At 30.6% G+C, this 21,853-nt stretch overlaps 1 protein-coding gene across 1 annotated transcript; it reads left to right on the top strand.

Moving 5' to 3' along the window:
* The first annotated feature begins 3,521 nt into the window (after positions 1–3,521).
* On the top strand, positions 3,522–8,772 carry LOC140871217 (uncharacterized). Its single transcript, XM_073273629.1, has 10 exons — positions 3,522–3,527; positions 3,635–3,683; positions 5,007–5,067; positions 5,542–5,654; positions 5,800–5,974; positions 6,241–6,281; positions 7,526–7,634; positions 7,925–7,998; positions 8,125–8,210; positions 8,680–8,772. Exons 3-10 carry the CDS (start codon positions 5,011–5,013, stop codon positions 8,712–8,714), a joined length of 690 nt encoding a protein of 229 aa, XP_073129730.1. The 5' UTR covers positions 3,522–3,527; positions 3,635–3,683; positions 5,007–5,010; the 3' UTR covers positions 8,715–8,772.
* Positions 8,773–21,853: the final 13,081 nt, after the last annotated feature.

The following is a 21,853-nucleotide window of genomic DNA, read 5'->3' as shown; positions in this document are numbered from 1 at the left end:
ATTCCTTGGTATTGAGATTGATGAAACTGGAATAATTCTACAACCCCATATTGTGGAAAAGTTAAAGAATTTTCCAGATAAACTCTAAGACATAAAACAACTCCAGAGTTTTCTTGGAGTAGTTAATTTCGTAGGGATGTTCATTAACAACCTAGCAATGTATAGAAAGGTATTCAGTCTTTTGTTAAAAAAGGATGCTAGGTTTATATGGACCGAAGACCATACTCAAAGGGTAAACCAATTAAAGGAGATATGTAAGAATCTTCCAAAAATGGCTATACCCAAAGATGAAAATGATCTGGTTTTATTTATGGATGCTAGTGACAATTGGTGGGCAGCAGTCCTTACCAAGATCACTACGGATGGAGAAATACCATGCAGACACTGTAGCAGTCTTTTTTCAGAATCAGAGGCCATCAGATGGCATATCAACGAAAAGGAATTTTATGCAGTTAAAAGGGCTTTCGAAAAATGGTCATTATTTTTACTTGCTAAAAAATTCACGCTAAAGGTTGATAACACCCAGGCAAAAGCTTTTTTTAAAAAATAATATTGAATCTAAACCTGAGAAAGCTAGGTTATTAAGATGGCAAGCATTATGTCAAAATTATATTTTTGATATTGTTATTATTAAATCTCATGAAAATATTCTTGTAGATTTCTTAACAAGAGATGGAAGACAGTGACGTGGATTCCATCATGAAAATGCAGAGGCATCTCAGGGAACACCTTGGGTTGCTTCAAACCGAGTTCAACCAGTTAGCCATTAATGCTGAAATGGCCGGCAGGTTACAACAAGCTGATCAGATCAAAGTATCTAATCAAATTACAGGATGTATGCAAGCTCAAACACAACTATGGGCTGCTATTCAAGGGCCAATTGTGAAGGTCATAGAGAAACCATTGGTTTCTCATAAACAAGATATGCTAAAACCATTTGTTTTAAAAAAACAAGAAATACAACCACCGGTTGGAAAATAAGATGTTGAGGAAGCTAAAACTCAAGAAACAAGTGCTAATCTATCATCAGCTTTTGATGATCTAGATGAAGCAACAATTGATGAGGATTCCTCATCAAGTCAACCCTCCGCCTCTGGGGTAAAAGAGAAAGAGATCAATCTTAGGCCCAACACTGACAAGGGCAAATCTAAGATCGATACTAATCCAGCTATTATTTCTCCATTTCAGGTTTATCAACAGAGGTGGGAGAAGTACAAGAAGTTAAATTAACCCTAACACTTGCAGGGTTGATGTTGCAGGGATATATCCAAGGGTATGGCTAAAAAACAATGTCAATCCTAAGGATGTAAAGCTTTGGTATGAATTTGGAGCCTTGGCCTCAGTTTATACAACGTCACCAAGCTTCCCGGAGATATCACAGTTACCCAAATGGATTCAGGAAGCAGTCCAAGAAACATGGGCAAATAACGACCATTGTCCAGAGGAGATATGCTTGAATTATATTTCTTTAGTGCAGCTTCAGAACCAACAGGGAAAGGATCGCACGAACCCTTTCATTTCATCAAGCTAAGGAGACCTGACATGAATAATCAAAGATTCATTAAGGACCCTATTCTTGAGGAAATACCATTAGTGTCCACTTTTGGAGAAAATGAAATCTCAACCAGAAGGGCATGAGGTATTTGGGTTTGTCTCACCGAGATGGACAAGGTCAAGTTTTCGTTCAAATTTTATCAGAATTTTGTGAACGGATCATTTCTGTTAAACACAATGACAGGAAAAACTACGACTTTTGCGGAAGAACTCTTCGAAAAGAAGAGAAACTTTTTATGGAACAACAAGCTGCCGGGGAGTAAAGAGACTCGCCGAAAATTTTGTAACATGGCTCATATCGGAAGATGTTCAGAGAACATCTGCCCAGAGTGTCCCAACCAGAAGGAGCCAGAATTCGAAAAAAACTTCAGACCCCGAACGGATCGAAAAGATTTTTCCGAGACAAGCAAAGGTGGACAAGGACCACCAAAAATGCGTTTTCACAGGGGCCTACTTCAAAAGCAAAATATGCCCCGACAACAATAAAACAGGCATGTGAGGAGAATAAAGCCAAAAGAAAGTGGCAGACATGTGATTCCTCCACTAGTAAAAGATGCCATCAATAATGGCATAAAAAATACAAGACAACTGCCTCCTCCACTAGTAAAAGATGTCATCAATAATGACATAAAGAAATAGAAGATAGTTGTAAGATTCCCTGAAGTTTCTTGGTGAAATGAGTGGAACCTTAGCTATAAATACAAGCGTTCAAGGAAGCTGAAGATATCGATCATTCCCTTCAGTTTTCTTACAAATAAATTGTTGTAATATTTCTCTCTCTATTGTATTAAGTTTTCTTTATGTATTACAAGAACAAGGCTACTATGAGTAGCTAAACAAGTTGTCTTCTCCTCTTCAAAGGAGTTTATTTATGTAATAATATCATGTCTGAATAATTTTTTTAAAGCCTCTTGTTCTTTCATGCTCATATTTTATAATTAAATTTATATACCATACGCCTTAAGGTAGAAAATGAATTAAGGCTGTGCCGGGTGTCGTTGAAGGAGCTTGTGCAGAAACCATCTGTTGCGACTGCATGGTTGGAGTGTGAGGAGCACTTTGTAAAACTCGGCAGGTATGACCCGACGACATTTTGGTCAAAGATGTATTTAAATTTATTTCATCTCACGGAAGCATGTTGGACCATAATTCGGAGTATGTCGGCTGGAAACATTGCGTAACTGATAGTCTTGCATGGCCGGGACTGGTTCGATAGGTTAACAATGCCACGTACAAAGGATTAGTTGCTAAATAATTTTTAATTCAAAAATGGGGACCATTAGGGAGTTGAAATAAAGAAAATTATGGTTAGGGAGTTAAGATAAAGTTTGAAGGATTGGTAGGGATTTTTAAATCATTTACCCTTGAATTAATCAGTTAAATTATTAATAAATAATTTTAAAAAATATGCACAAGAATGAAATATCATTCCCTGATTATAATATTAGATCATTTCAATAATAAATAATTATACGAGTTTTTCGGATTATTCTATGCTATATCTGGAGTATTTCTCTCCATGATGTGGTCACATAATCAATTATTGGATTATCAACACACATTTCAATTTTCATAAAAATATAAGGATCTCACGTGATCTAATAATTTTAAAATAGGGGAAAAAACACTTCCGATGTAGCATTAACTAACCCGAGTTTTTCTTGTAGTGTTAAAAATTCATAGCAGAAGCAGGGTAAATTCGTAAAATTGCTCTATTGTTACTTTTCCTTGCATAATTTTGTGTTTTGATTCTTTTGAATTTTAACAAACGCATTAAATAATTTTGTGCTTTTGCATGGGTGCTTATCTGACACACAGATCACGCCTAACGGGTGGCTGGAATACAAAATTAAATGTCATTTACATGCAATAATCTCATTTTCTTTTTAACCTAATTAAGCTAATATTAATCACTATAAATTCCCACGAATCTATTTGGAAAACTCGTTTCGTTGACAAGTCTTTTTACAAAAGTACTCACTATTCTTCTCATCTATTCATGCATCCTTTTTTTCTTTTTCTTTTTTTGCGTTTTCATATATTTATCGATCGTTTTCATTCGATTTATTGTTGCGCACAGTTTCGAATAATTTTAAAAGTTTGAGAAGCGAGGAATACTGCAAGCGGAGGTATTGAAATTTTTCTTGATTTGTTTATGTATGATTGATATATGTTAATTTAATTAATTATATGCTGAAAAATTAGAAAGTATAGTTTAATTTCTCTTTTCAAAATTAAATCGTACGCCCCTTCATCCGATCATCATTAATTCACTTATATATGTATGAAGTGATGATATATATCTGAAGAACCACACTGATAGATTGAAACGTTATGTTTTTTTATTGAAATAATTTTTTTGAGTATGCTGGAGGGTAGCGATAAAATTTTGAATATTGATTAAAATGATTGAAAATGAACAAATTTGTAAAAGAATAATTTTTTTATTAATTAATGTAAAATGGTTAAATTATTGAATTTATTGAATACGATACTAAAAGATCTATTAATAGCAAAGATAGCTTTTTATGAATGGGCAATTAAGAAATGGAATTCAGTGAATGTACTGTTGCTTTATAAAATCTGATTTATTTTGCTTGAACTGACGTGATACTGCTAAAAAAATGCATCAAATTAACACAATTAGTTGTACATACGACTACAAGTTTTCTTTTAAATTACAAAATTATCCCGCATACATGGAAATATCTTTTCATTAATGGACAATTTTGTAACTTAAAAAATAATGTGTAACCCAGTTCGTATCCGAATGTGTACGCAACGAAAATCGTACATTCTGCTAGATATCCTGGATTTTTTTTTATTGGTAGGATTTTAAGACAAGATAAAAATTAATATGGTTATTTGTACATAAAATGTTTCAAGGATATTTTAAAATAATTAATCCCAATTTATTTATGTCGGTTTTTTCACGTAAGAAATCTTGGTTGATTGTTTACATTCACTGCATGAATAATTAGTGCCATGCACCACCTTTTATAATATATGTTGAAGTGGTGCAAATCTCCCATGCATATTCCAACCCATGCAAATTAAAAACAGAAAAATTAATTATAATAAAGCATGATACGACTTTGTAAAAATTGGGAATGTAAAATTATTTGAAATTTCGGATGTGCTTACAAATTGGAAAATACACTAACTTGTAAAATTTGGGTATTGATTCATTAAGTTGTACTTAAAACATGGTTTTGGCACACTAATTTCTAAATTTCGACCATTTTGGTCTAATTGTTGATATACATGACAACTAACAACTCAACAATTTTTTTTATCTCTTACATTTTTCGATGTACGTAAACTGTAAGATAAGTAATCGAAATGTCGATAGACCAAAACTTAAATTTAAACAAATGAGTTGGAAAAAAAAAACAATTTTGGCTTTTAAAATCTAAGGAGTCGCTTTATTTTCACATCTTTCCTTTAAAGAGATCAATGGAGGGAGGGGCAGCAGAGTCGCAAGAAAAATCATCACCAACTTCGCATACAGAGGTACGTATACCCAATTAATTTATTTTATTTGGCAATTTTAATTGAAAATTAATTTTGTTATATAAAATAAAGAGAAAATTGTTTTTTGGTCCGGTATGTTTGCCAATTTGCGATTTCGGTCCTCTATATTTTCATATTTCAGTTTTAGTCCGCTATCTTTATTTTTTGGCAATTTTAATCTTTTTTCTGATGTGGCGCTGATGTGGCACCGATGCAATGCTGATGTAGAGATTACATGTACATTGACACGTAAGCATTTTCGAAAAAAAATGACGAAAATCGCCAAAAATCAAAACATGCAGGACTAAAACTGAAATATGAAAACATAGAGGACCGAAATCGCAAAGTGACAAACATACAAAACCAAAATTGCAATTTTTCCTAAAAAAAAATGAATCGCATGTATAAGCACGCAACACGTCCAACAGGATACGCTACCATAAATAATGTATGAATGTGATTATATGTGAGTAGGGAGAGTCATTAGCATATGTGGGAAGAACCACTGAAGATCTGTATTCAGTCTACTTGCATGGAATTTCACAGCGAAATGTTCCGCCACCACAACCACATCAACAACAACGTCTGTGAGTGTATATTTTTCCGTGTTTATTACAATATAAGAGTAATGATTTTGTAATTTTAGTGTGTCATGTAATTGTTTACATACAATTATGTGAATCCATGTGCCAGTACTTACAGTAGATTCATGCATGCCTAATTTAATTACAGGGACCATGCAGCAGCAACTTATAATGTTGCGGCGTCGTACTCCAACACTATGTTGCTGCATGAAGTCACGAATAATGCTGTAAACTACCAGAATTTCGCGAGATCGGGATACATTTTACCTGAACCATTCTACTCTCTTGGATTTCAGCAGCAATACCCGTCTCCGAGGAATCGGGTACGTGCGTACGTATGTGTCATACTCGATGAATTTGAATGAAAAGATTTCAAATCTACTAGTTAAATCCATTGCATCTAGCTATTCAGATATATCTAATAATATCTGCTCGTGTTGTAAGTTGAAAACGGATATTTTCCTGGCTTGAGCACATATACATCACATGCACATGGATCAGATAAAGAAACCGACTACTCTATATCTCATATGGCAAATAATGCATTTTACTCTGAGTTTGACATAATGGAAGCGTTTGAGTATTGCAGGCACTAATTGGAAACCTGCGAGGCAATCCATTGTCACCAAGGTAATGCTTACTCCTATATTTTTGAAAATTTTAGTTTGCATGCGTTTGGATGAAAGTATTTCAAATCAATGGATTTCGATTACAATTTTAGTGTTAACAATGAAACATGGACAAATCTTAAAAAGAAAATAAATTTTTTGGTCAATTAACTTGTTCATGTTTTGGTTTTGGTCCATTAACTTTTTCGATGTGGGTTTTGGTACACTAACTTTGCATTTTCAGTGTTTTTTGGTCCAACTGCATACGTGTCAACTTCTGATTGGTCCACATCATCATTTTGAACCAATCAGAAGTTGACACGTATGCAGTTGGACCAAAAAACACTGAAAATGCAAAGTTATTGTACCAAAACCCACATCGAAAAGTTAATGGACCAAAAACCAAAGGGAGTAAAGTTACTGGACTAAAAAACTCATTTTTCCAATCTTAAATTCATAAATTGATTATTTACATATTAGTTAGATGGATTAAAATGGATTACAAATGACCACTTTATCATGGATGAACGTAAAATCCATCATAATTATCATGAGATACTATATAAACATAAAAGAAGCGGATTCGATGTTTATGGTGGTATTTTACTAAACAACAAAAGTATATTTGAAATTCATGGATTTGAAATACTTCCAACAAAGGACAACCTTAGTAAATAGTAGGTCTCTTGTCTCACGGATCTATATATATATATATATATATATATATATATATACATATAGAGTTCTTTTATGGTGTCCAACACTATATGTCCACTTCATACCCACCATGTACAAGTCAACTCATCTATTGTATCTGTCAACTCATCTATTGTAAATGGTGGGCATGAAGTGGGCATATAGTGTTAGGCACAATAAAAGAACTCTATACATATATATATATATATATATATATATATATTTCTATGAGATTGGTCGATCTGACCAATATTTATAATGAAACATAATATTTTGACGTAGAAATTAATACGTACATTTTTACGAGTCGGGCACGTTTGAAGATCTGTCTAACAAAATTAACCTGTGAAATCGTCTCATAAAAATTGTGTGTTCAGTAAATTGTTAGATACATAATACATTCATGTTTAATAATATGTTTAATTACCAATATATAACAACCTTAGTAACTCTAAAAGCCATGTTTAAATTGTATCTATATATATATATATATATATATATATATATATATATACACTTGTTTGAAAAAAATAGATGCAATTAAACCAGTACTTATTATACGTATTTTAGAGTGATGCGATTTGAAGGCATTCCAAATGCAAACAATGTTTCGGCTGGTGGCGGCTCCAACACGTACGTGGTCGGCGAGAGCTCGGCTCAAGGTGCAGCGCGAAAAAAGGTATATATATACACATATATAAACCGGAATATTAGATGACATGATCAGTTGCAGTACTACTCTACTCGAATATCACATGATAATTCAAGCGATCCGGTGAATGATTTACAATTATGTATTGTATATCGATAAAAATAACATTATATATATATATATATATATTAATCTCAAAATATTAATTATAACATAAGAATTTCTCTTTTTCTCACTTATAATATGAACAAACAATTGTTAGAGTTTTTATTTTTGGAATAATTTGGATTTCTCTTAACTAAAACAATTTCTTGTAGAGGAGAATGATTTCCCAAGGCAATATTAACTTTCAAGGAGAAAACTTCATCGCATGCGATACTTCTGGTGAAAGGTGAATATTATATATATACAATTGCAAAATATAAACAATCTCATTTATTATTATTGTTTTTCTAATAAATAATATGTTGATTTTCATTACAAATTAATTCGTGGATCGAAAATGTATTTTTATCAGGTACACAATTTATGATAACAAGTATGAAGAAATTGGTCTTCCTATGGATCCACATATCCGAGCTTTTCTTGCAAACAATGCAAATGGTAATATATAAATTTTCGTTGATATATAAGTACTAGGAGTGTGCACGGTCTGGTATCTGATTCACACGATGTATGCATACATATTATATTTCTGATTAGCATATATATAATCTATCGATCCTACATTATCTTTAAGCACGTAGACGATATAAACATGTAATTAAGGTGCCATTATGATAAATAACAAATATATATATATATAGAGTTTCTTTTAAGTGCCCACCTATCATTCTCACTACCATGTCCACCAATGATGTGACACTATTCTATTGGATCACATCTTTATCACATCCAATAGAATAGTGCAACATCATTGGTGGGCATGGTAGTGCGCATGATAGGTGGGCACTTGAAAAAAAACTCTCTATATATATATATATATGATAAATATGTCGAATTCATGCACGAAATAAAATCAATCATTTAAATTAGTTATAATTAATTTTATGTTAATTGCCAATGTTTTCAGGTAATCATGTGCGAGGATCAGCATCAAATACGTAGTTCTTCAAACGGATTTATGGGATCGGAGCTTTAATAATTTACCCTTATTTATACAAACTACTCATCGGAAAAAATATTAGTTTATACAATATTTGAATGTTAAATACATTTTTGACTTTTTCGTTTTCTTTTTTTTTTTTTCGTGTAATATTAATTTATCATTTGGATATTTTCATTTATTGTTTCAAAGTATTAGCGTTAAAAATCATTTTGTTATCCATTAATGATATACGTGAATTTATTGTTGATATATTATACATCATTCATCAACTTATTATTCGTAAAAAAAATATCTTGTATAATATCATAAGTAGGGATTGTAAACGCTCGAATTAATTCAATTAGAACAATACATTTGATAGATAAGATCCTAGTATATGGGTAATACACAAATCATGCTTCAACGGTTCGTATTTTTACACATAGGCATAATTATTTATATATTATTGACGTGGAAAATCATGAGACATTAGATCTATCATTGGAGTATTACACATATGCTAGGTTGAAATCTACCCATTTGTAGATGAAAGTCTAATCCCGATCGAGTCTAGCAATGGTACGTAAGTCGAATCGAATTTGCCTCTAATAGCTCCATAAATATGTCATTTACATATCTCCTACTTAGGCTATATGAGGTTTTACAAAATTAAGGGAATATTTATAAAATATTTTATATTTTTAAAGAAGTTATTAAATATATTGATTGTGAAGAAGTGGGAAAACAAATCAAAAATGTGCACTTGTGTAGTGATTGAAAATAAAAATGAAAACCTGAAATTTTTTTAAGGTATGTAAAATGTTTGATAAAAAAAGTGATTCTAATACTATATGCTTAGCCGATGACTTATATATAGCTCATCGGAAACCAAAATATCAAGTTTGAGGTCTCGAATACGTTCAAGACTCAATTGTAACAATATCCGACTATAACTAAAAATAAAAGTACTATATATTTTTTTAAAAAATACCCTTATTGGAGACCACGTTTGGTTATGTATTGGGAAATATAAATAAGTGTAAAGGGTAATTTTGTATTTTACAAAATATTGGGGGTAAGAGTGTTAGAAAAAAATTCATTATTTATTTATCAAAATACCATAATTACTTTTAAAGAATCAGAATCATCCAAAAATCAACTTTCTAGGTTTCATTTAAATGGAGCAACAGCATAATTTGAAGTTAAAAAACACGAAAAAACTGATTACTATTATTTTTAAGTAAAAGTATTCACTATTTTTTTAAAGTTGAAAACTCGCCATGCGTAACAATTATTAGAATTCTCTTCGTAAACAAAATGATATTTCGTGTGTATTTGTGTGTGTTTTTTTAAAGGTGTTTGTGTTTTTTTAAAAACCAACAAAAAAGTGATTTATCAGTAGTGACAACTTTAAGTTTTGTTTTTCATTCTTGTTTCTTATTTTGGTTAAAAATCTTACTTACCATGTATGCATTTTAGAAACAAAACAAATCAGGCAAATCTCGCATTAAGTATTTTAATATTTTAGCTTAGATTCTTAATAAACGTGTGGATCACATATTTAAAATTCTAGATTTTTTTTTTAAAAAAAATGTTAACAGTCTATTCTTTATCGCCTACTTAAGCTGCACATATGTTTATACAAAATTATTTGAATTCTTACTCTGATCATATGTTTTAGGTATTCATTTAATATTACTTTGTTCATATTCATTGCGTATTGGATAAATTTTTGAACTAACGTCATGTCATGACACGTACCAATGAGTTGTTATCGATGGTAGTTCGCTTGATTTTCACGGCGCAAATTAAGATTTTCGAATGATCGGATTTAAAATTTCATATGTGTATGCATTTAAACAGTTTGTATGAAATTATTTAAATACATTCTAAAAAAAAATTCTGCCTTGTGTTTTCATTTAATTTCTCAGTGACACATGGAGCCGCAGGAATCACGCAAAAGGTCCCCATCGCCTCAAGTCTTCCCAACTGGTGATACCACCAATTCAATGAGGTTACAATTTTATGTTTAATCTTAATCCATAAATATATAATTCTTATGAGCCTTGTCAATTATAATTAGTTTCTGTCATTTTCATGGTTTTGGCTAAATTATTTTTGGCAATGCCACTCGTTTTTTTAATTATTTTTTTTATTATGTTGTCGATTAATTAATTTATGGTCTCAGTTCACAAATTACATTTTTTTCGGTTTTAGTCAATTTTCGTCAGAAAAGTTGATATAGCACTTGATAAATGTTGTGTCACTGAATATGGTGACGGATGTAGAAACGACTAAAATTGAAAAAAAAATTAAAATAATTTAGTTGATTAAAACTGTAAACCGACCAATATCTAACATGATAAAAATGAAAAACATGTGATTTACACGACCAAAACTGTAATTTTTCCACTTTTCTAATTGATTGAATCAAGAACAATGTGAAATAATTGTGTAGATGGACAGAAACAATTAAGTATAACTCGAATTGAACCATCAAATCTTGCGTTGCCTCAAGCTGGAACACCGTCGTTGCGCCTCATTAGTCTCGGACTCTCGGTAAGCATACCGTTATAATTTGGATATATGGATGCTTCAAAGTCAAACCGAGTTCGACTTTGTTAATTTAAAGATAAACAAATCTTTAATTAACATCTCGACATGAAATTCTATGCTATAACGGGTGATCTTCATTCAGTATAACATTTATGTGGTTTTTACTCAACGATTACACCCGATAGATCATAGAATTTTCCGGCCATCTCGACTAGTTGATCGCTTTGCTTGCGTTCATGCGACAGATCATACCATTTGAAGAGTTTTTTAATGAGTACTCGTCATCACATAAAGTCATGAACACGGATGGAGATTATTTCACGACGCCTGCTAATTCAATTATTAAAAAATCCCCTTAATTTCGGTAACTTTGCTCATGAGTGAGGAAAAAAATTAAACAAAGACGTAGATGTAAAATATTATGATTTTAACTCATTAAAATTTAGTTAGTCTCGGTATGGTTTGACTGTTTGTTCACATTTAATTCAATTTTCGTCGGATTTTTGGATTTTGGCTGGACAGATCGACAATATTAGCGTTGTATGAGTAATAATATCAAATTTTGACTAATTAGAGATGTAAAACAGTATCTAGAAAACTTATTGATGGATTTTTACAATATTTGACCCCATATAAAATAGCCTACGTGCATTAATGGATATTTATCAAAATGTTAGTGTTATTTCAGCTCTATGGGAATTCAGCAAGGGGATCCAAGTTCATTAATGAACGTGCCAAGTAGCAGCAACTTAAACCAAATTCCAAGAGGGAAGGTTTGCTATATTTTTATATATATTTTTTCGCTGTTAATTAAAATTTTCCAATTAATTAGTTTTTATTTTATTTATTTATTTATTATTATTACTTTATTTTTTTAATTTTTTGTAGAGGAAAATAAGTTGGGAAGATGGTAATTCCCCTCGTCACATTGGAAGTTTGAGCTCGTTGATATGGGGCAATGGTGGACAAAGCTCTACTAGGTTTCACGCTTCTACCCAAAGGTAAACTCATTATTCTAAGATGCGAAAAAATATGAAAATTATAATAAAAAAATTAATTTCATATATTTTATTGACGAAATATTTTTTTTTAAAAAAATTCCTTTATGTCTTTTGGTGTGCTTTTGGTAAATTAATGATGTTCTTGTTTGACTAAAATTGTCTACGTGCGAATAGCTCTAGAATTTATTTTTGTGCCTGATTGAAAGGCGCTAATAATAATTTGTATGGCCGTAAATAACAAACACCACCAAAAATTGTACTTAATGACGGTAATATTTTACTCGTTAATCCGTTTCTAATCATAATTAACGAAGGAAAATGAGAGTCTTTATTTTTAATCACCGCGCACCTATATACCAAATGTAATCATGCCGAACATTAAAAATAAATGAAAACTTAATCACCAAACACTACATTCTGCAATTTCCAACTACAGAGGGTTTTATCATTAATGGTCATAAGTTGATCTTCATATCAACACTTTATCGAATGAGTATGCACATATAGTTTATCCTCATGAATGATTTATATGACTAACGTGGTTTGCGGTAGCGAGTTTCATCATAATCATGAACAAAACACTTGTTACGGAAAAAAATAAGAAGAAAGTGGAGTGCATTGACACCACATTGATTACATGTTCATTCCAGAAATTAACTCTTAAAAAGGAAATGGTATGGGATATATGTTATAATTAAGTTGGTCTACTAGTATCCAATTTTGTTGGGTTTTTGGAAATTTTAATATATTCTTTATTATTTGTTTATAGCATGGAAAACGAGAACTCTTACAATTTAAATAACAAAATGAATCACCATATCATACAACAAAAAATTGTTTTTTTTTTTCAGGTTCTCATTGTACGATCCAAGATACGAAGAACAAGGTGTTCCCGTGGATCCACATATTCGTATTTTGACCTCGAAAAAATAAAGATGGGGATTTTATAAACAAATTATATGCAGGGGTTTGAATGATTAATATCAGAAGTTATTTCATTGTGAGTTTTTTTTTTCTCAAGGTTTGTAATGCAATAATTGGTTTGGATTTAATTTAGTCATACACATCATGTGAGGAATACGTTCAGATGAATTGACTTAAATTATTCATATTTGTCTTGAAAAGTAATATTTTTAATATAAAATGTAATACTTTTTTCATGAGTCGATTTAAGTCGGATAGGACATTCGTCCAACAAAATTAATTAGCGAGACGGTCTCATAAAAACTCTTGTGACAACATGTGAAAACACTATCTAACATGCATCTATGTATACGGTTCCAAGAGTCCTACATTTTTTTTCTCCGTCTCATCCGCATCGATATTTAAAATATAAGTCATCTACTACGATCATAGAACTTTTTATACACAAGCGAAAATGTTTGACATTTTAATAGACAAGGCACCACACATACTAGAAATGAATGAGTCTCGTCTCTAATAAAATCATACAAAAATATCTTTCAAACAAATCATATTTTTAATGTTTATAACAAATCCTCTTTTTCTTCTAAAAATCACACTTTAATGAGGTATCATGACTAAACATTTACTACTAACATCTAGAATGTGACTATTATTTCAACTTTGGCTATAATTCGAATTTCTTCCAACATCCATTTGATTTTGTCACGTGACCTCTTTTATTTGTTTATATTTATTTTTTGGGTTTTTTGTGGTGTCCTCGCTCAATCCCTTCGACAAATATAGTCCGTTTGGATTTTGTAGTGATTTTTTAAAATAAGTGTTTTTTTAAGCTATAATTTTTTGTTTTTGAAAAAACTTTTTGACTTAAAAAGTGATTTTTTTAAGCACTTATTTGGTCATCCAAACACCTTATTAGCCAAAAAAATACGTTTTTTTTAAAAAAAGTACTTTTTGGTCTGACTTTCGATACCAAACGAGAATTATTAAATTAATTTGTTCCGATAAAAAATATAAATGCATACCCTTTTTTTTTAAAGGATAATAAATACATACCTAACTTGGCGGAAATTGATAAAAAAAAAAAAATCATGTTTGACAAGGAATTAATATCTAGAGGAGTGTAAGCCACCATGGACACGCAATTACCCTTTGCCTCACGGCATTGAACTCCTTCCATTCAATTATTACCATCATCATCAATTCATCATCATTATATATTGATTGAGGTACTGCGATATATGCATAATGTATAATATAAATAAAAACCGAATAAAATAAAGCAAATTATCGAAAATAAGGAACAAAAAAATATATATAGTGGTAAGAAGTTGATAAACATTTTCTTATAAGTTTTAAATTGGAGATATCATATAATTGAGAGATAATGAATACTGAATATAGTGTAATTTTGATTTCAATATATTTACTCATTATTTAATTAAATTTAATTTAGCTGTATAAATGAACGACTATTTTTATAGCTAGGTTAGATATATAATTTAATGTTGATGTTATAGTGACATACCAAATTAGTTAATGTAAGTGCTTGTGCTTATATAATACTAGTCGTGTTTGTATACGCATTTTGTATATTGTAAAACATTAATCTTTATTGTTGTTGTTTTATATTTTTATTTCTAACATATTTAAATTTAAAATCGAGTAATGTAAAACGGAAAAAATCATGGACACGTAAAGTTTAAATAGAGACATAAATTTTTTTTTTTGAAGAATATTTTAGATATTTTGAATTTAAATTCACAAAATCAATTTTAATTGGATTACTAATTGGTCGATCTTTTTAATAATATAGTAAGTAATATATATATATATATATATATATATTACACGTGCACCTTATACACACGTTAATTTTTATATTATTTATTTTTTTGAAATATGATAATTTTTTATATTAAATGATTTTTAAAATGTTTTTCGATTATTAAACGATACAATTACTTAATTTACTTTACTCAAAACGTAATTTTTTTGCGTCTTTTTTTAATCACTTGATTTGTCATAAAACTAAAATGTACAAATTGATAACATACTGTTGGGTTTGGAAGTACAAGAAATATTGATTTTGATGATAACAAAATTTGTTACTGTATTTCTAACATACTTAAGTAGTGTTTGGTGAAATATTGTGAAAGAAAATCTGAGAAGCGCTTTGTAGAAGTTCTTCCAAACACTAACATATTCAAGTGTGTAGTTGGTAGATCAAAAATTAGAAGTTTGAGAAGCTGAAACTCAAATTTAGTCAAGTTAGAATTTTGGCACAGTTTATTATTTTGAACATATCTCATAGCTCGATGATTCAAATGACCAGAGGTCAAAACGTTTGAAAACCCAACTCAAATATCTACAAGTCATATTTCAGATCAGATCAGTTAGTTCGGATGTTATCTAGGCAAAATGGTTGTCGAAATATCAAGATGAATTCAATTGATACAACAACTAGATCAAAAATACATGCTCTGGTATTTTTGCTATATCTTCCAGCTCAGTTATCCAAATGAAACGATTCAGTATGAGTTTCGAAGCTAAGAGAAGATCTACAAAGCTTCTTCACAAGTAGAAGTCTGAATCGGAGCTTAAGAAGCTGATAAATCGCGATGAAGTTTATGGTTCTGCATAGGATGAAGAAAGAGTTCAAGTTTGTATACAGTCTTGTATTTAGAGCATATCTCTCTTGTACGAACTCGAAATCGAGTAATTCTTGATTATTTGAAAAACCAAGATAAATGGCTATAACTTTTATGTTCATTACTTTTTTCTCATAAATCGGTGAATCAAGATCTATAATCAAGTGAATGGATCGGATCAAATTGGACCAAACCACCAGATCGGTCAAACCAGTCCAATAAACAGTAAAATCAACTCAACTTCAAAAAATTGCCAACAACTCAAATATGCTATCCAAGATGTTAAACTCGAAAAACGTGAATATATTTGAAAGAATACAACAAGAGTAAACAATAAAACGAACAAGAATAGTAAGAAAACTGTAAAGCAAACCGAGGCCTGTAGCTAAGTACAGTTTTCTTAAAACAAATTCATCGCCTCCACAAGATGCTTGAGTATCAACACGTACAGACGTCTGTTTTCCAGGATACAATGATTGAACCAATAGCAAACTAAGCACAAATTCACTACTCTGACGAACTCGAATCGTACCTTCACTTTATCACCAAAACTTAACGGAGGCCAAATGAGAAGCTCACAATATGAAATGAAAGAGAATAATTGAGCGAGATCTTGAATATTTTTGTGTGTGTGTGGATTCATGAGGAAATGAACACACTATTTATAGGCTCCAAAAGACACATCAAGAGTCATGCAAGATTAATTAACTCAATTAATCTTGGAATTAACTCAAGAATGTGAATAGCCAAAGGTCTCAAATTAACTCAAAAATATGGAGAGTCAAAGGACACTCTCACATTCATGAACCATGGTTTTCATTCAACATTTTAATTTAAAACACATTTCCAACAAAATATTACCATTTTAATTCCAAAAATCGTACAGATAATTTTCAAACGGTCATATTCTTGAATCCAGCGTTCATATCATTCTTGGAGGTCATAAATACAATACTTTGAAGATCATTTACAAGCTTTTAAATGGGATTAAAAGCATGGGCATATTATAAAAGAAAAACAAGCTAAAATGAGAGCAAGCCCAACAAAGTGATGTGTGAGGAACAAGAAGAGAGATTAGTTTTCAAAGTTAAATCATCCACACCAATTCAAGTTTGTAGAACACTTTTCCATGTTCAAATGTTGAATAATGCATCATTTTAAGAGAGCTCACTCTCACACGAAAGAGAGATGTGTTACATAGAATATTTGAGTGAGAGTTTTTGCACAAAGACGTTAAAAAATGTGTAGTTGGTTGTTGAATTGTTGTCAAGAACATTGAGAGTATGCTATGAGTTCTAATCAAGAGAGTGATATCAGTTGGATCGGGATTGTACAACGGGTTTGTATAATTCAAAGTCTTCTATTAGAATCCTTCCGGAAACGGAAAAAGGAGAGATATAGAAGGATTTGACCTTCGAACTTCCATAAACAAATTAGTGTCTCTTTCTTTATTGCATTTACTTTTTGTTGCTATTTTGGATTTCATAGTTGAAGCATTTTACGTATTTGATAAAATATCAAAAAATTACATACAAAATGTTTGATAAAATGCTTCAACCAAACCATTTTTATCATTTCAACTTGCATTTTTTTTCAAAAAAATGTTTGATCGATTTTAGAGGGATTATTTTGAGTGTCTTCTGCTAGGTTTGAAAATCGAACTTGATATAATCTCTCGGTGTTCAGTTCATTTTTTGAACATTTCAAAAACGAGCTATTGTAGTTCAAAAATATTTTAAAGCGTGTTTGTATTCACCCCCTTTATATACACATTTCGATCATAACACATACAATACTATTTACATGGAAATTAAATATTTTTATAATTTTTGTTATTTTATGATTAATATATAATCATTATAATTTTTATATTAATTTAATAGAATTGGCATGCAATTTATATATATATATTATATGTGCAAGAAAATGTCGAGTAGCCTTGCATCCTCTTGTGCATATCAGTCTATCACAAAATGGATGAAACTTCAACAATTGTGTGTTAGTTTAATTAATAATTATAATTATTGCGATAATATAACTCTTCTCAATTTTTGGCCACACAAATTAAAAACATACGAGGGCCTATAATGTACATGGATTGAACTGTTAACTATTAGGCAATATTGTAAATTTAAATTATTCAAGACTAAACTATATTATCCTAACATCGTGCCCTTATCTCCTTCCATATATTTTTTTTAAATATATGATGTGTGCACTAAAAAGAGTGCCCAATATAGCGTAAATTATGTCTTCAATATTGTTGGAGTACAATAATTGTTTCTGTTGATTGACCGATCGAACCACGACGCTTAAATTACTGTGCGATTTAAAAGATTTGAGTTTCTCTATTACCACCGGTTATAATTTTTCGTAAAGCGGCAAACTCTCGGTCTTACAATTGGCATCAGAGTCAAAGTCGTGAATTTGATTCTTATTGATTGCAAAAAGTGCAATATTGGAAGAGAGATTGTTGGAGTGCAATAATTGTCCCTACTGATTGAGCGATTGAACAATGACACTTGAACTATAATTTTTTGTAAAACGACAAGCGTTCGGTCCTACAAATATATATATATGTATATATAATTTTTATCACCTGCAGTCCTGCACCCTAGGGTGCAGAGTTTTTCGTGTGCGTGTGCGACCACTAAAATCCGATATCGTGTTTTAGTGTAAAAAAAACATTAAACCTCGGTACCGTGTTTTAGTGGCCGCACACGAAAAATTCCTGCACGCCAGCCGCCAGGGGCCAGGGTGCATGTGATCATTACGGCTAGGGTGCATGTGATCATTACTATATATATATATATATATATATATATATATATATATATATATATATATATCTTATTATATTATTAAAAAAGAGCATCACTTAGTAACCAAATTAAATTTGATTTGGTGAAACTAAAGACGAAATATCTAAAATACCCTTTAAAAAACTAACAAACAAAAATCTTTATCTTTATTTTAAACTTCATATGTCCATGATTTTCTCATTTTTAATGACTCCATTTTAATTTAAATATGTTAGATATAAAAATATAATAACTACAACAACAAAAATTAATCTTTAACAACACACGCAGTGCGCGTGCAGATACGACTAGTATATATATTGTAAATTATTTCGTTTGATTTAATAACATTGTTGAATTTAAATGTTAGTTAACAAACCGATGAGATAATATAGTAAAAATTATAATTTATTTCAGTAAGATAATATATTCAAAAATAAATCTCACGTGTGCTTATATACGCACACAAGACATACTCACATATTCAATATTCATAAATCACAATAGATATTGAAGATAAAATTTGCGCCTAAAATCTTTGTTAATAAATCTTTTCGTACAAAAATTTATATTATATACATTCACAATACATACATACACCAATAAATATATATACTAGTTGTAGTCCATTGGACTACTCAACGCACATAAAAAATAACTGATATATAGTATGTCACATCGGACTGGGATAAGATCCAGGTAGTATGTCAGACGGAGGGCCATAGGGGCGGAGGCTCGAGGTGTTGGGCACTGCAGGTTCGCCTCGACTCACCTCAGCTATGTAGGGTTCGCCTCGGCTCAGTTCGGCTCCGCAGGGTTCGCTTCGACTCACTTCGGTACGTAATAGTTCACTTCAGCTCGTCTCGGATCACCTCGGGTCACCATCCCTGTGTAGCACAGTTCACCTCGGTGTATATGGCTGGGATTTGGGCCGAAATCCAAGGAGCATGTACTTAGTGCGAGCATGGGAGAGATCGAGGGTATGATGAAGCAGAGGCAAGAAAAGGTGAAGTAGGGATGAGGTACAGAGATGACATGAGATAGAGTGGGAAGAGGCGAGAGAAGGTGAAGTTGGGGTGAATATATTTTATTTTCTATTGACTAAAATTTGATATCTTTGAAGATGAGACATAATCTTAGATAAGAAGGAAATAATATCTCGTATTCCGGGAACGATGATGTTTTTTATTATAAAAACTCTCTTAGGTTCTCATATAAATACCAGATTTGATGTGTTGTTATTCATTTACTCTTATATATATATATTCTCTTATATACTCTTTTATATTAAGTTTTCTCTCCACATAATCTCTATTCTGACTTAGCCCATTCACTCATTCACGAGTTGTCTAGTGCGTGTAGGAGGGTGAACAGGTGTACGGTGAAGATACTTGGAGAGGACACTTTGTTAGGGAAGGTCGCCACGTATACCACGACATTTTCTGATGTTAACAATAACGATTGCGACTTTCATCATCATAAAAACAATTTTGTTTATGCGGGGAGGGGATGGTGGTTGTGTTCAAATATATTATAGATAGGGCTGACATACCAGATCAAAATATCGAATTTTTGGCATATCGTACCGAAATTTTTTCGATATACAGACATTTTTTTGGTATACCGAATTTTTTTTTCGGTATCTATACGGTATCAATATGGATTTTTTTCATACCAAATTTCAGAAGTTTGCTATCGGTATCGGTATGAATTTTTTTCATACAAATATTTTTAGTACGGCATACCAAAAAATCACCCCTAATTATAGACCGTGAGCACGCTAATTTGGAATTATTTTGCTAATTGTGCTATTAAAGAGAGTATTTATATCATTCCAACATGGTCTTGTTACATATTAGGCATTAATAATTAAATTAAATTAGATTAATTAAATGGTAGGCATACTATATGAGTTCTCAAAAATATTTTGTTCAAATAATATATTAATATTAATATTATATTATGAGAATAAAAATGATAACTATCTTTTTTTTACATATTTATAATTACTCAAATAATTTTCAGTAATGAACAACACTATTAAATTCATCATATCCATTGTTTTCTGAACATAAAATTTAGTATTATTGTTGTTGCCGTCACAATCCTATTTTTTTAGTTATATTAGAGATTTATTCTAATTAACTCTCTAATTAAAGACTTTATTTATTTTATTTATTTTTATTTTTTTTACGTAAAAACCCGCAGCCGCTACCTTCGGTGCGCACCGGATAAACCTCCGAACTAACGCAATAGCCTGCAAACTATGTTAACCAGGTAAACCACACTAGGTAAGCCCTGTGTGACAGGCTAGTCCAAGAAGGTGCTGATAGGAATGTGATCATGTAAACAAATCAAGTCATCTCGAAAAATATTTGACTCCTAAATATTTCGAGCTTCAATTTTGAATCGGTTCACAAAGATGTTTGAATATTTTCGAGCTTGAATATATCTAATTTGAGCATTAATTTTTTCAATATTCGATTTTGATTCCGTTGATTTATGTTCTTAGTTATCTTAATATATTATTATAGTAGATATATTTTAATTAAATAACTTTCAATTAATTGGTGAAGTTTGAGATGAAATTACGATTATCTCATAGTTTAATTCCCAACAAAACCAAAATTATTATACAAATGAATAATTTTATATGGTCTCCTATTTTGTTAGCCATTAGATTTTTATCTTATTTACCGAAATGATATTCGCTATCTTTGTTTGTATTTTAAAATTTTTATATTAGATAGTCATTACTCTTAAACTTTTGAATATATAATTGAGTAAAATTTAATTTGGTATACGAACTATTGATTAAATGTCAAATTAGTACACGAACTTTTGTTAATGGCTTAATTGGTACATGTCCGCCGGATTCCAGTCAATTTCCGGTGACATTTATGTAGAATGTCCAATCTGCCCTTTATTACAAAAAATGCATATTTTATTTTTGATTTTAATGAGATATATTTGTATATTATATTTTATACGTAAAAATTGATTTAATTAAAATTTTTATTTGTACATAATATTTATTATATTAGATATATTATATATTTCAACGAAAAAGATTAGATAAATTATATTAAAGCATACAATATTTAAATAATTGTAAATAAATAAATTGATACCATAGAAAATAGATAAATATTTTTAGCTAAAATTTTGATTTTTGTATACATAATTTTCTCGATAATGTTTTGAAAAAAAATTAAATAAATAGTGA

The sequence above is a fragment of the Henckelia pumila genome, unplaced genomic scaffold (assembly GCF_033568475.1).
Source record: "Henckelia pumila isolate YLH828 unplaced genomic scaffold, ASM3356847v2 CTG_461:::fragment_3, whole genome shotgun sequence".
Taxonomy (NCBI): Eukaryota; Viridiplantae; Streptophyta; class Magnoliopsida; order Lamiales; family Gesneriaceae; genus Henckelia; species Henckelia pumila.
Note: the sequence above shows the minus strand (reverse complement) of the source record. Positions and strands in the feature narration are given on the sequence as shown.